Genomic DNA, 14,071 nt, shown 5'->3' on the forward strand with positions numbered 1-14,071 from the left:
ATCTACCCCAGAGCTTAGAACATTGCTTGTCACATTATAGGTGCTTAACAAATATCATCATTATTAAGGACCAGACTACTCCTGTCTCCCCTACTCCAGCACTTAGTAGAGTGCCTGGCAAATAGAACTTATTTGTTAAAGCACTTAACAAATAAGAAACATCACCTCCTGGCCCCAGCCCCCACTCTCACCTGAAGCTCTTTCTTCCTTCATTCGTTCAATCATATTTATTAAGCGCTTACTGTGTGCAGAGCACTGTACTAAGCGCTTGGGACAGAACAATACACTGCCTGGGGCTGGTCTACAGCACAGATCTCTCCATCCCTGCATCAGCCCCACTGCTGATTCCCAAAGCAGTGGCCTTGGGAATCAGCAGTGGGGTTGGAGCAGGGATGGAGCCCAGAGAAGCCTAAACTGGAAGGGACCTCCAGGAGAAATCATTATCATTATTTATAATAAAAACAATAATGATAACAATGAAAACAACAACAATAATATTAACTTTTACTCCCTAATCCTCCTATCCTGGCGGGTGTCCCGGAGACATAAATTGTGCAGGATTACTCAACTGTCTTCCCTGAGAAGATGTTTATAACCCCATAAAGCTAATTGGAGGTTGGTAAATCTGTTTACTAGAGGTTTTTGATTGCCTAGCCGAGATTGCATCCCAACCCAGCCCATGAGCTCAGCAGCAGGGAATGCTGGAAAGGGGGGAAGGAGGAACCAGAAGATGAGCTTGCATTATGATGGGGGGCTGTGATGGGGTGGGGGGACCAGAAGATGAGCTTGCATTATGATGGGGGGCTGTGACGGGGTGCGGGGTGGCATTGGGAGAGGCCAGCTCAGAGAGAAATTCTATGGTGGGAGGGGGAATCTTTCTGCTTGAGAAGATGGGAAGGCAAAGTGGTACATTCACAATTTTTTTTTTTAACAGAATTTCTCAAGTGCTTACTATGTTCCAGGTGTTATACTAAAGGCTGGGGTAGATACAAGCTAATTAACTGGGATGCAGTTCATGTCCCGCGTGAGGCTCACAGTCTTAATCCCCATTTTATAGATAACTGAGGGACAGAGAAGTTAAGTGACTTGTCCAAGGTCACACAGCAGACAAGTGGCAGAGCCGGGTTTAAAACCTGGGTCCTTATGACTCCTTGACTGTGAGCCCATTGTTGGGTAGAGATTGTCTCTATTTGTTGCCAAATGGTACTTTCCAAGCACTTAGTACAATGCTTTGCACACATTAAGCTCTCAATAAATACGATTGACAATGAATGAAGGATCTGGGCTCTATCCCCTAGGCCACGCTGCTTCTCACAGCATAATTGCAGGGCTGGCAGGAAAGTTCAAAGGTCATGTCGGCCTCCCCCGTCTTCTCGCCAGGCTACACCCTAGCCTGGCCAGGGTCTAGCTACTTCTGAAGATCCCCAAGGAAGGATCTCTCTGCCACCCATTCCAGGATCTTAATGTCCTTTTCTGCCCCTTCTCCTTCTCTCTGCCACTTATTACATTGTATTTTCCCAAGTGTTTAGTAACAGTGCTCTGTACACAGTAAGTGCTCAATAATTACAATTAGATGGGCTGACTATTTCCTCAATTATAAGCAGCATGGCCTAGTGGAAAGAGCCTGGGTCTGGGAATCAGAAGGACCTGAGTTCTAATCCTGACTGCCACTTGTCTGTTGTGTAAGCTTGGGCAAAGTCACTTCAATTCTCTGGGCCTCAGTTACCTCATCTGTAAAAATAGGGATTTAGACTGGGAGTCCCACAAGGGACAGGAACCGTGTCCAACCTGATTATTTTGTAGCTAATCCAGTGCTTGCTACAGTGCCGGGAATATAGTAAGCCTTAACAAAAACCATAAAAAAACTCATCCCTCTGAGGAAAGAGAGGCCAATCAATAAATAAATCTATCAGTGGCATTTATTAAGTGATTACTGTGTACAGAACACTGTACTAAGTGCTTGTGAGAATACCATGATTAGAAGACACCAAATGTGTCTGCTATATTCTTATATTGCACGGTCCCAAGCATTTAGTGCAGTGCTCTGCATACAGTCAGTGCTCAATAAATATGATTGACTGACTGGCTTGACACAATTCCCGCCCTCGAGGACCTTACAATTCAGCCGATTCCCTTCTCTCTTCCCTCTCCAGCAGCAACGGCACTGTCTCCGCCTGGAGCTGGGTCCAGGCAGTAGGAAGAATGGGAAGGAGGCCAAAGTGGGCCTCACATGACGGTGGGACTTGAGGACAGTGTAGCCCTGCCCCACGGACTCCCCATGCTCCTGGAGCTGCGAAGCCCAGAGCTGGCATCAACCTGCATCTGGTTTTGGCTCTGGGCTGAGAGGATCAGGACGCTGACCACCGGCTCCAGGAAAACATTGACCAAAGCCCTCCTCTTCTCCTCCTTCCCTCCTCCTTTCTTCTTCCTCCTCCTCTCAGGATGTGCTGATGAGGCTATTTTCTCCCTCTGTCACTTCCCCTCTTCACCCTCCCCCCCACCCCCACCCCCATCTCTCTCTCCTTCTGTCTGTCTCTCCCCTGCTCTCTTCCTCTGTCTCTTTCCTCTCTCTCCCTCTAGCTCTCACTCCCCTTCTGTCTCTCCCTCTGGCTCTCTCTCCCTCTCTCTCTCCCTCTCCCTTTGGCTGCTTCCTCCCCCCTACCCTTCCCCTCTCCCCCTGTCTCTCTCTCCATCTGACTCTCCCTCTGTCTGTTTCTCTCCCTCTGATTCTGTCTCCTCTGTCTCTCTCCCTCTGACTCTCTCTCTCTGGCTGCCTTTCTCCCCCTCTCTCTCCCTCTGCTTGTCTTTATTCCCCTCTCCTCCCCCCACTGTCTCTCCCCATCGCCCATCTCTGAAAGCAATTGGTCATTTTTCTTCCTTTGGAGAAAGGGTCCTCTCTTTTTCTCTCTCTTCTGTTAAAGCCGCAGCAGGATTCCCCACCACCCTACCTCCTCCAGGCCCTGACGACTGACAGGTTTGGCAGCCAATGAGCCAGAGGCTCGCCAGAATCAAGCCTGGGGTCACAATGGATGTGGTGACCTTGGGGAGACATAGACCAGCTTCATTTTTCCCTCCCTTCCTGCCAGGGCTTGATTCAGGGCTCTGAACTCCTGGGCTTGGGTAGCCATTAGACAGCTAGTCAATCCGTCACCAGTCCATCAACCAATCAGTGGTGTATATTGGGCGCTTACTACATGCAGGCACGTGGGAGAGGACAATGATAATAATTATAGTATTTGATAATTATGGCATTTGATGGTTTAGAGAAGCAGCATGGCTCAGTGGAAAGAGCAAGGGCTTTGGAGTCAGAGGCCATGGGTTCAAATCCCGGCTCCACCAATTGTCAGCTGTGTGACTTTGGGCAAGTCACTTAACTTCTCTGTGCCTCAGTTCCCTCATCTGTAAAATGGGGATTAAGACTGTGAGCCCCCTGTGGGACAACCTTATCACCTTCTAACCTCCCCAGAGCTTAGAAAAGTGCTTTGCATATAGTAAGCACTTAATAAATGCCATCATTATTATTACTATTATAAGTGCTTACTATGTGAGAAACCCCATTCTACATGATGGAGTGGATACAAGATAATCGGGTTGGACACAGTCCCTATCTCACATAGGGCTCATTGTCTCAATCCCCATTTTGCAGACGAGGGAACTGAGGCTCAGAGAAGTGAAGTGACTTGCTCAAAATCACACTGCAGGCAAGGGGCAGACCTGAGATTAGAACCCAGGTTTTTTTACTTCCAGGCCTGGAAGTTTCCATAGTGTGCAACAATGCCTCTTTCCCAGGTCCTTAGGACCATCTCTCCCCACCGCCCATCATCCAGACAGGCCCCGAGCCTGCCTCCCCTAAACTCCAACGGGGACCCTAGCCACCTTCCCTGTTAGGCCTTATTCCTTGTTTTTCATTAACCGCACCCCTTTCTCCCTCCATTTTCCCCCTCTCCATCACCCACATTGCCAGACATGGAATTTGCCAAGGTTAGTGGCACATATCCACCGAACAATGGGTACAGCTGGTTTTCCTCCCATTTATCAATCAACAGTATTTATTTATTGAGCCCCTTGGAGCAGAGCACTCTTCTAAGAGCTTGGGAGAGTGCAATAAAAGTAAAAGATATTCTAATAATTAGTGCATTTGTTAAGCACTTACTGTGTGCCAAGCATTGTTCTAAGCACTGAAGTAGATAGAAGGTTGCAATTTAAGGGATCGTTAAGGTTGGCTCATCATGGCTCAGTGGAAAGAGCACAGGCTTTGGAATCGGAGGTTATGGGTTCAAATCCTGACTCCGCCAATTGTCAGCTGTGTGACTTTGGGCAAGTCACTTAACTTCTCTGTGCCTCAGTTACCTCATCTGTAAAATGGGGATTAAGACTGTGAGCCCCCCCCGTGGAGCAACCTGATCATGTTGTAACCTCCCTAGTGCTTAGAACAGTGCTTTGCACATAGTAAGTGCTTAATAAATGCCATTATTATTATTATTATTATTTGCTTTCTGTTCCCAAAGCTGGGATTTCTCTGTCTGTAAGCTCACTGTGGGCACGGAATGTGTCTATTTATTGTTATATTGTACTCTCCCAAACTCTTAGTACGGTGAATTGCACACAGTAAGCGCTGAATAAATATGATGGAATAAATGAATAAAAACAAAGCTGCATTTTGAGCTCAACCCGAGTTCACCCATCCCAGTCCTTACTCTCCACACAGGGTTGTTTGGGTCAGAACAATTATTTTCATTGGTCGTGGGCCCCTCCGGCAATGACTGATTAATCAGCGCCGTTTCTCTGGGGCACACCCTCCTGAGCTCTGACCCGGGATCACCTATCCCTTGCTTGGTGTAGCGGTTTCTGTCCCCCACACCTCCCATCCCACCGAACCCCACCGCTCAAACTTGAACCATTGACTCTCCGATCACTGGTGGGAAGGAAAGAGGCAGCAAGTTAGAACTTGAACCCCGACACAGGCTGTTTGGGTTTCTGGCCCGGACTCAAATGGGGGTCCATGGCGGGGCAGTGGAGCGGACGTCCACGTATTATTGGTGAGCCCAGGCTGGGTCAATATCTCTCACTCCCTCTTCTCTTCCCCTCTGCCTCTGGTTCTTCAGGCAAACCTTTGCTCCTGTCTGTTTCTTCCCTTCCTAAGCCCCAAACGACCTCCCCTTCCTGTCGATATCTCTCTCCCTTCTTCAGCCCCAAACAACCCATCAACCAACCAACCCCGATCAACTCCAGCCCCAACCAACCAATTATTGTACTTATTAAAACAATAAATATTTATTGAGTGCTTACTGTGTGCAGAGCACTGTACAGAGCGCTTGGGAGTGGGCAGTATAACAGAGGTGGCAGACAAGTTTCCTGTCCATGAGTTTACATTCTAGAGGGGATGCTTACAGTCTAGAGAAACCCAACTCGACAAAGAAGTGATGTGGTCTAGAGGAAAGAGCATGAGTCTGAGAGACAGGGGCCTGGGTTCTAATCCCAGCTCAGCCACTTGTCGGCTTTGTGACCTTGGGCAAGTCACTTAACTTCTCTATGACTCCGTTTCCTCATCTGTGAAATGGCAATTAAGACTGTGAGCCTCAGGAGGGACCTGGACTGTGTCCAACCTGATTACCGTGTATCTACCCCAGCGCTTAGTACAAAGCCTGGCACGTTGTAAACACTTAACGAATACCACTAAATATAAAATATCTGGAGAGGAAATATGAGGCCACAGCCTAGGCCCGAATACCAGAGCTAGTTCTGATGCAAGTGCTAATTTTGTTATTTTTAGCTAGTGTTGTATTAATGTTGATGCTATAAATGATTTTATAAAATGACTTTTAAAATCCAGTGAGCTTTCACATCAGGGATGTCAAATGTCTTTACAACATCTTTTTGAGCTGCGATGTGAGGAGGAGAAACTGAGGCACAGCGAGAGTGGCCTGCTTTAAAATCATGCAGCAGATGAATAGAGGGGCCAAGACTAGAACCTAGGTCTCCTGACACTTACCTCCACAGTCTTTCCATTGGAATTCCAGCTTTCAATAACCTTGCTTATAGAGAGAGTCTGGATAAATGAAGTCTACAGGTAATCCAAAAACCTTATTGCAGTCAATCGCTTCATCTTCCAGATGTGTTTCCCCTTCTCTCCCTATCCAGTTCTTCCCTTGGAAACCTGCTGCTGATGAAGGAAATGACCCTTAAGGAGGAAAGCAGGGAGAGGAGGAGCAAAGGAGTAAAGGTAATCCACACTCTGGACATTTGGCCTGGCCGAATGGGATTCGGTCTGTTCCCCGATGTGTCTGTTGGCATCAGGTTTGTCTGTTGAAACTTGGAACTCCTGAAGCGTAGGGACCATGTAGGTCAACCTGTTCCCTTCCGCGTCACGTGAACGGTTAGAGAAGAGAGGGAGGTTGAAAGTAGAATGATTGAACTGGATTTCTGACTCCCCAGGAGTCCAGCCCTGGAATTAGTGATTAAGGGAGGATGTGGAAACTTTGTCCCTGGAGATGAAAAACAATGGATGCCCCCTTGTCTTGAATCGTTCATTGTTGGCCTCCCTGAATCTAATCAATCAGTAAATTAATCAATCAGTTGATAAATCGTAGTTCTGAAGTCTAAACCTTATTGGTGACCAGGTCCACAATATATTTTTTTTATGATATTTGTTAAGACCTTACTACGTGCCAGGCACTGTACGAACCGCTGGAGTACGTTCAAGCTAATCAGGTTGGAACCAGTCCCCATCCCACATGGGGTTCACAGTCTTAATCGCCATTTTACAGATGAGGTAACTGAGGCACACAGCTGTTAAGTGGCTTGCCCAAGGTCACACAGCAGACAAGTGGCAGAGCCAGTATTAGAACCCAGGTCCTCTGTGACTCCCAGACTTGTCCTCTATCCATTAGGCCACACTGCTTTTCTGATGCTAAAGATGGAACAGAAGGTGATTTTTTTAAGGCATAAGGTAGAGTCAGAACCTGATCCTAGCTGCCATTTTCAGGGACAGTGTGATCTAGTCCACCTTCAAAAAGGAATAGGGATTGAAGGGCCCCCACCAGGTCATTTCATCCAATCCCCTGCCTTTGGGGAATTCCTGACCTCATTAGATTGCAAGCTCCTTGGGGGCAGGGATTCTGTCTACCAACTCTACTGAGTTGTAGTCTCCCAAGTGTTTAGTACAGTGTTCTGCACACAGTAAGCGTTCAATAAATACAACTGAATGAATGAATGAATTGCTTCCGCCAGTCACGTTCCTGCTGGGGCACACAGAGGGGAAATAGAGTGAATAGGCGGGCAAGCGGGCACATTCACCAGGCCAAACAAGGATCAGAACCCAGGCCTCCTGACTGGACTCTTTCCCTGGGTCAACAGAGAAAGTGGAGAGAGTGGGGATAGAGGAGGGAGGGAGGGCGGGTGTTGGGGAGGGGTCTCTCGATCACCCCCCCCGGCCCCATAAGAGGGGGGCCGGCAGAGAGACCTCCCCCTCAAAATGACTGTAAGCTCATGTGGTCAGGGAATGTATCGGTTGTGATTTCATACTTTTCCAAGCACTAAGTACAGTGCTCTGCACACAGTAAGCGCTCAATAAATACATCTGAATGAACGAATGAATGAGGATCAAGCCAGGGGAGTCCTGCTTGCCTTTCCGTTGACTTGGCCGACTTTCTCTTCCTCTTCCCACCTGCTCAACACTTCTCCTCTCTGCTCGCCTCGGCCTCCGGCGTCTGTGAGACTCTGTGGGAGACACTGGACCCGGGGGGCTCGGTCAGCCCCATCTTGCCCCTCCTCGGGCCCCGCCTCCCGCCACAGGTCAAGCAGGAAGCCCCCGAGCCGGCCAGCCGGTGAATGCAGAGATTGATGACCAACGACAGCCAGGCCATGCCGAAGAGGATCCAGAGAGACACCACATTCTTATACCAGATGGGGTATTCTCGCTCCGGGTTCATCCCTGCAAGAAGAGAAAGCCCAGGATGACACGACTGCTGCCCCTTTCGACCTTTGACATGGGAATGAGGGCTTCTCGGAGAACTGTCTCTCTGATTTAAAGAGAAGGAGGCTTAGGGGCCTCCCGGAGGGCTAGTAGCGGGTCTCATCCCCAGTCAATCAATCAATCAATCAATCGTATTTATTGAGCACTTACTATGTGCAGAGCACTGTACTAAGCGCTTGGGAAGTACAAATTGGCAACACATAGAGACAGTCCCTACCCAACAGTGGGCTCACAGTCTAAAAGGGGGAGACAGAGAACAGAACCAAACATACCAACAAAATAAAATAAATAGGATAGAAATGTACAAGTAAAATAAATAAATAAGTAAATAAATAGAGTAATAAATATGTACAACCATCCCCAGGTGAGGGTCATAGGCAGGAAGCTCTCCTGGGCATTATTCTGGAGCGGGATCATAGGTCATGGTACCTGCTGCTAACCTGGCAGGGGAAAGATCAATCAATCGATCATATTCATTGAGTGTTTACTGTGTGCAGAGCACTGTACTAAAGGCTTGGGAGAATACAATATAACAGAATTGATGGACACGTTCCCTGGCTCTAGGGGGGGAGAGAGACGTTAATATAAATAGATAAATGACAGATATAATAATAATAATAATAATGGCATTTATTAAGCACTTACTATGTGCAAAGCACTGTTCATTCATTCATTCGTTCAGTCACTTCATTCAAACTCACCCATGCTGGGCAGCAGTGGTTTGGGAGAGAGCCGAGCGTGGAGACTCGAGTTTATTGCGTGGAAGGAGGCAGTGGTAAACCGCTTCTGTATTTTTACCAAGAAAACTCTATGGAGACACAACCAGAATGGTTGCAGATGGAGAGCGGGGTGTTCTGGGAGAGATGTGTCCGTGGCGTCGCTATGGGTCGGAGAAAACTCGACAGTGTAAGATGAGACAATTTGTTAAGTGCTTACTATGTGCCAGGTACTGTACTAAGTGTGGGGGTAGATACACAATTGTCAGGTTGGATTCAGTCCATGTTCCACATGGAACTTACAACCTCAATCCCCATTTTACAGATGAGGGAACAGAGGCCCAGACAAGTGAAATGACTTGCCCACAGTCACGCAGAGGACAAGTGGCAGAACCGGGATTAGAACCCAGGTATGTCAGAAGCTTATAATAATAATAATAATGGCATTTATGAAGCGCTTACTATGTGCAAAGCACTGCTCTAAGCGCTGGAGCACTGTTCTAAGCTTATCTGCATGTGCTGGAGTAGACGGCAGAGAAAATCTTCTAAGAGGGTGGCGTGAGTTGGCAGTGTGATGAGCAAGATGACAGCGCTAAAAAAATGTTGGGGTTCCCCAGCCTCTTGGCTTTGACAAAAAGGAGGAGGGCTGAGGGAAGCAACGTGGCCTAGTGGGAAGAGCCTGGCCCCGAGAGTCAGAGGACCTGGGTTCTAATCCCCGCTCTGCCACCTGTATGCTGTGTGACCTTGGACAAGTCACTTCACTTCTCTGTGCCTCAGTTACCTCATCTGTAAAATAGGGATTAAGACTGTGAACCCCATGAGGGACATGGCCTGTGTCCAATCTGATGACCTTGTATCTACCTCAGTGCTTAGTACAGTGCCCCCTACATAGAAATGGAGTCAAAAGGACCTGGGTTCTAATCCTGGATCTGCCACTTGTCTGCTGTGTAACCTTGGGCAAGTCACTGCACTTCTCTGTGTCTCATCTGTAAAATGGGGATTAAGCCCCATGTGGGACGGGGACGGTGTCCAACCTGACTGGTTTATATCTGCCCCTGTGCTTAAGCACAGCAAGTGCTTAACAAATACCATCCAAACACCCACAACAAAAACTTAACAAACACCATAAAAAAAAAAGAGAGGGAGAGCAAGCTGCCAATTATTTTGAAGATTTTTCTACTGATGGATACCCAGGAGGCATCTCAGACTCACTCACCCTCAAGCAAACACCACTGAACTGCCCTTCCATGATGGGTTTTGGGCCCCAGTTGATCTCAGCGCCGTCTCATAGAGGGTGATTATCCAGGCGGTAACTCCAAAAGCACCTGGGAGCCCTAAGTCTCCGCAAAAACTAAAGGGAACACAACCCCTGCAGCCCAAATCCGATCTGTCCTCTTTGAAACCCAGAGCGGCTTTCTGGGCCGGGGATGGGATTAGGGGTTATTAGTTTACGGTCTCCGGCCCTGAGCCCCAAACAGAATCACGGCTTCCAGCTGGAGACCACCGGGGATTGCTCCCCGCCTCGGCACAGCTTGGGTCTCGCGCTCTCCCCGGAGCGTGGGGTGGAGGGAACGGTACCTTTCTTCCCTTTTTATTTTATTTTTCAGCAGAAATCACAAGTGGCAGGCAGCTGGTTCAGGGCCCCGCTGGCCTGAAAATGCAATTGGAAGTCGCAGAGGTGGGTGGGGTAAGAGAACAGGGGCCGAGTTCACCCCCAAACCAGCCTCGGTCTCTGGTTGAGTCTAGTGGGATAGAGGCCTCGGGTGCCCAGGTAAATAACCGTGGTATTTGTTAAGCGCTTTACTCTGTGCCAGGCACTGTACTAAGTGCTGGGGTGGATACAAGCAAATCGGGTTGGTCACCGTCCTTGTCTCACGTGGGGCCCATAGTCTCATTCCCCATTTTGCAGATGACGTAACTGAGATCCAGAGAAGTGGAGTGACTTGCCCAAGGTCACACAGTAGACAAGTGATGGAGCAGGATTAGAACACACAACCTTCTGACACCCAGGCCTGGGCTCTATCCATTATGCCATGATGGGGCTGAGGGGAGCAGGGGCTCACCGGGTAGAGGGGGATGAATGAGGATTCAGCTTCCTTCTGGTCTGTGCCTCAGTTTCTCCTTCTGGAAAAAGGGGAGAAACACTCTGACTCCGTCAAGAAAATGTGGCTAAAAACAAGTCTTTGTAGGATGGGAATGGCCACAAGGTGCCTTTATTTCTTGTCCAGTTATCTGTCTTTCTCAGGGTCTTGGCCTAGTGGACAGAGCTCAGGATGGGGAGTCAGAAGGACCTGGATTCTAATCCTTGCTCCACCACTTGTCCACTCCGTGACTTTGGACAAATCACTTAACTTCTCTGTACTTCTGTTTCCTCTTCTGATAATGGAATTAAGACTGTGAGCCCCATGTGGGACAGCGTCTGTGTCCAATCTGATTAGCTCGTAACCACCCAGAGCTTAGTATGGTGTCTGGCACATAGGAAGTGCTTAACAAATACCATGAAAAAATGGTGAGGTAAAGTGCCGGGTACACATTCTGACTTCCTTTCCTCCCTCTTCCAAGCTTCTGTGTGGTCCTTTGGCTCACCCATTCTACAAACAGTATAATCCTGGGTGTCAGAAGGCCTGGGTTCTAATCCTGGCTGCACCACTCACCTGCTGTGTGACCCAGGGCAAGTCATTCCCTGCCCACAGGGAAAAGAGTCGTTCTCAGTTTTCTCCTCTGTAAAATGGGGATGCAATACCTGATCTCCCCCCCAGCCCTGCCTGAGACCGTGAGCCCTATGTGGAACAGGGACTGTGTCCTACCTGGTTATCTTGCATCTCTACGCTGATGACACCCAAACCTCTGCCCCTGCTCTCTCCCCCTCCCTCCAGGCTCCATCTCCTCGTGCCTTCAGGACATCTCCATCTGGATGTCTGCCTGCCACCAAAAACTCAACATGTCCAAGACTGAACTCCTTGTCTTCCCTCCCAAACCCTGCCCTCTCCCTGACTTTCCCATCACTGTTGATGGCACTACCATCCTTCCCGTCTCACAAGCCTGCAAACTTGGTGTCATCCTCGACTCCGCTCTCTCGTTCACCCCTCACATCCAAGCCTTCACCAAAACCTGCCGGTCTCAGCTCCGCAACATTGCCAAGATCCGCCCTCTCCTCTCCATCCAAACCGCTACCCTGCTCGTTCAAGCTCTCATCCTATCCCGTCTAGTCTACTGCATTAGCCTTCTCTCTGATCTCCCATCCTCGTGTCTCTCCCCACTTCAATCCATACTTCATGCCACTGCCCGGATCGTCTTTGTCCAGAAACGCTCTGGGCATGTTACTCCCCTCCTCAAAAATCTCCAGTGGCTACCAATCAATCTGCGCATCAGGCAGAAACTCCTCACCCTCGGCTTCAAGGCTGTCCATCACCTCGCCCCCTCCTACCTCACCTCCCTTCTCTCCTACTGCCCAGCCCGCACCCTCCGCTCCTCCGCCGCTAATCTCCTCACCGTACCTCGTTCTCGCCTGTCCCGCCATCGACCCCCGGCCCACGTCATCCCCCGGGCCTGGAATGCCCTCCCTGTGCCCATCCGCCAAGCTAGCTCTCTTCCTCCCTTCAAGGCCCTACTGAGAGCTCACCTTCTCCAGGAGGCCTTCCCAGACTGAGCCCCTTCCTTCCTCTCCCCCTCGTCCCCCTCTACATCCCCCTCATCTCCCCTCCTTCCCTTCCCCATAGCACCTGTATATATGTATATATGTTTGTACATATTTATTACTCTATTTATTTATTTTACTTGTACATATCTATTCTATTTATTTTATTTTGTTAATATGTTTGGTTTTGTTCTCTGTCTCCCCCTTCTAGACTGTGAGCCCACTGTTGGGTAGGGACTGTCTCTATATGTTGCCAACTTGTACTTCCCAAGTGCTTAGTACAGTGCTCTGCACACAGTAAATGCTCAATAAACACAATTGATTGATTGATTGATCTACCCCAGTGCTTAGTACAGTGCTTGGCATGTAGTAAGTGCTCAGCCAAAAACAGCCATTATTACTATCTGAGGTGATAGAAGATACACCTTCCATCAGCCTCCCAGGCAGCAGTCCCTTATCACAGTCCAGGAGTCTGTTCTGTCCCCCTTCTCCCTCCCCGCAAGGCATGGAAAACCTAGACAGGATTGTGAAAGCCCCTGGGGATGACAGATGGGCTTCTGGCCCACTTCCTGCATGCAACACCCTCCCTCTTCAGATGTAACAGACAAAATTACTCTCCCCTCCTTCAAAGCCTTACTGAAGGCACATCTCCTCCAAGAGGCCTTCCCTGACTTAAGCCCTCCTTTCCTCTTCTCCCTTTCCCTTCTGCATCACCTTGACTAGCTCCCTTCATTCATCTCCCCCTCCCAGCCCCACAGCACTTACATACATATCCATAATTTACTTATTTATATTAATGTCTGTCTCCCCCTCTAGATTGTAAGCTCACTGGGGGCAGGGAATGAATCTGTTTCTTGTTGCACTGCTCTCTCCCAAGTACTTAGTACACTGCTCTGCACACAGTATTCACTTTCATTCATATTTATTGAGCGCTTACTGTGTGCAGAGCACTGTACTACGCGCTTGGGAAGTACAAGTCGGCAACAAATAGAGATGGTCCCTAACCAACAACGGGCTCACAGTCTAGAAGGGGGAGACAGACAACAAAACATGTAGGCAGGTGTCAAAATTGTCAGAACAAATAGAATTAAAGCTATATATGCATACAAATTAAGCACTCAATAAGCCCAATTGATCAGTTAGGCTACAGGGTTAGCCAGCTAGTCAATCAGTCAGTATTTATTGAACGCTTACTGTGTGCAAAACACTTTACTAAGCACTTGGGAGAGTACAATATAACAATAAACAGACCCATCCCCTGCCCTCAGTGAGCTTACAGTCAAACCTCGAGACACCTAGGCTCTCTGCTCCACTTCCCCTGAGACCACAGCCAGAGCAGAACAGGTGAGGATGAAATACGGGAAATTTTGGGAGCAGGTGAGGGAGGGCGGTTGTGAAATCTCCTAAACTGTGAGGTTAGGACAGTTTGTCTGAACGTGAGGGAGGAGGATTGAGGAGAACCTTCCTCCCCCCGATGCCTGCTCTCTGGAGCTGGCGGCTGCTTCTTTCATGGCCCTCTCCGTCACTCACCAACGATGTAGTCGCCAAAGCCGATGGTGCTCAGGGTGATGAAGGAGAAGTAAAACCCTTCCTCGTAGCTCCAGCCTTCCATGTGACAGAAGAGCAGAGGGGGCAGCAGGAAGAAGAACAGAAAGCCGCTCAGCAAGGCGCAGGACTGAGCCAGGCGCTTGGTCAATCTTGGGTCCTGGAAAGAGGAAACGATGGGGGGGCTTGGCATCCTGC

The 14,071-nt window shown here is 48.9% G+C and overlaps 1 protein-coding gene across 1 annotated transcript in view; it reads right to left on the reverse strand.

Moving 5' to 3' along the window:
* Window positions 1-7,670: 7,670 nt before the first annotated feature.
* KCNK17 (potassium two pore domain channel subfamily K member 17) overlaps window positions 7,671-14,071 on the reverse strand; it is a 28,791-nt gene continuing 22,390 nt past the window's right edge. Inside the window, exons 4-5 of the mRNA XM_038761469.1 lie at window positions 13,859-14,033; window positions 7,671-7,933 (exon numbers count right to left, since the gene is read on the reverse strand). Coding sequence (XP_038617397.1) covers window positions 7,671-7,933; window positions 13,859-14,033 — 438 coding nt within the window. The remainder of the gene's footprint in view (window positions 7,934-13,858; window positions 14,034-14,071) is intronic.

Source organism: Tachyglossus aculeatus, chromosome 19 (genome assembly GCF_015852505.1).
Source record: "Tachyglossus aculeatus isolate mTacAcu1 chromosome 19, mTacAcu1.pri, whole genome shotgun sequence".
Taxonomy (NCBI): domain Eukaryota; kingdom Metazoa; phylum Chordata; class Mammalia; order Monotremata; family Tachyglossidae; genus Tachyglossus; species Tachyglossus aculeatus.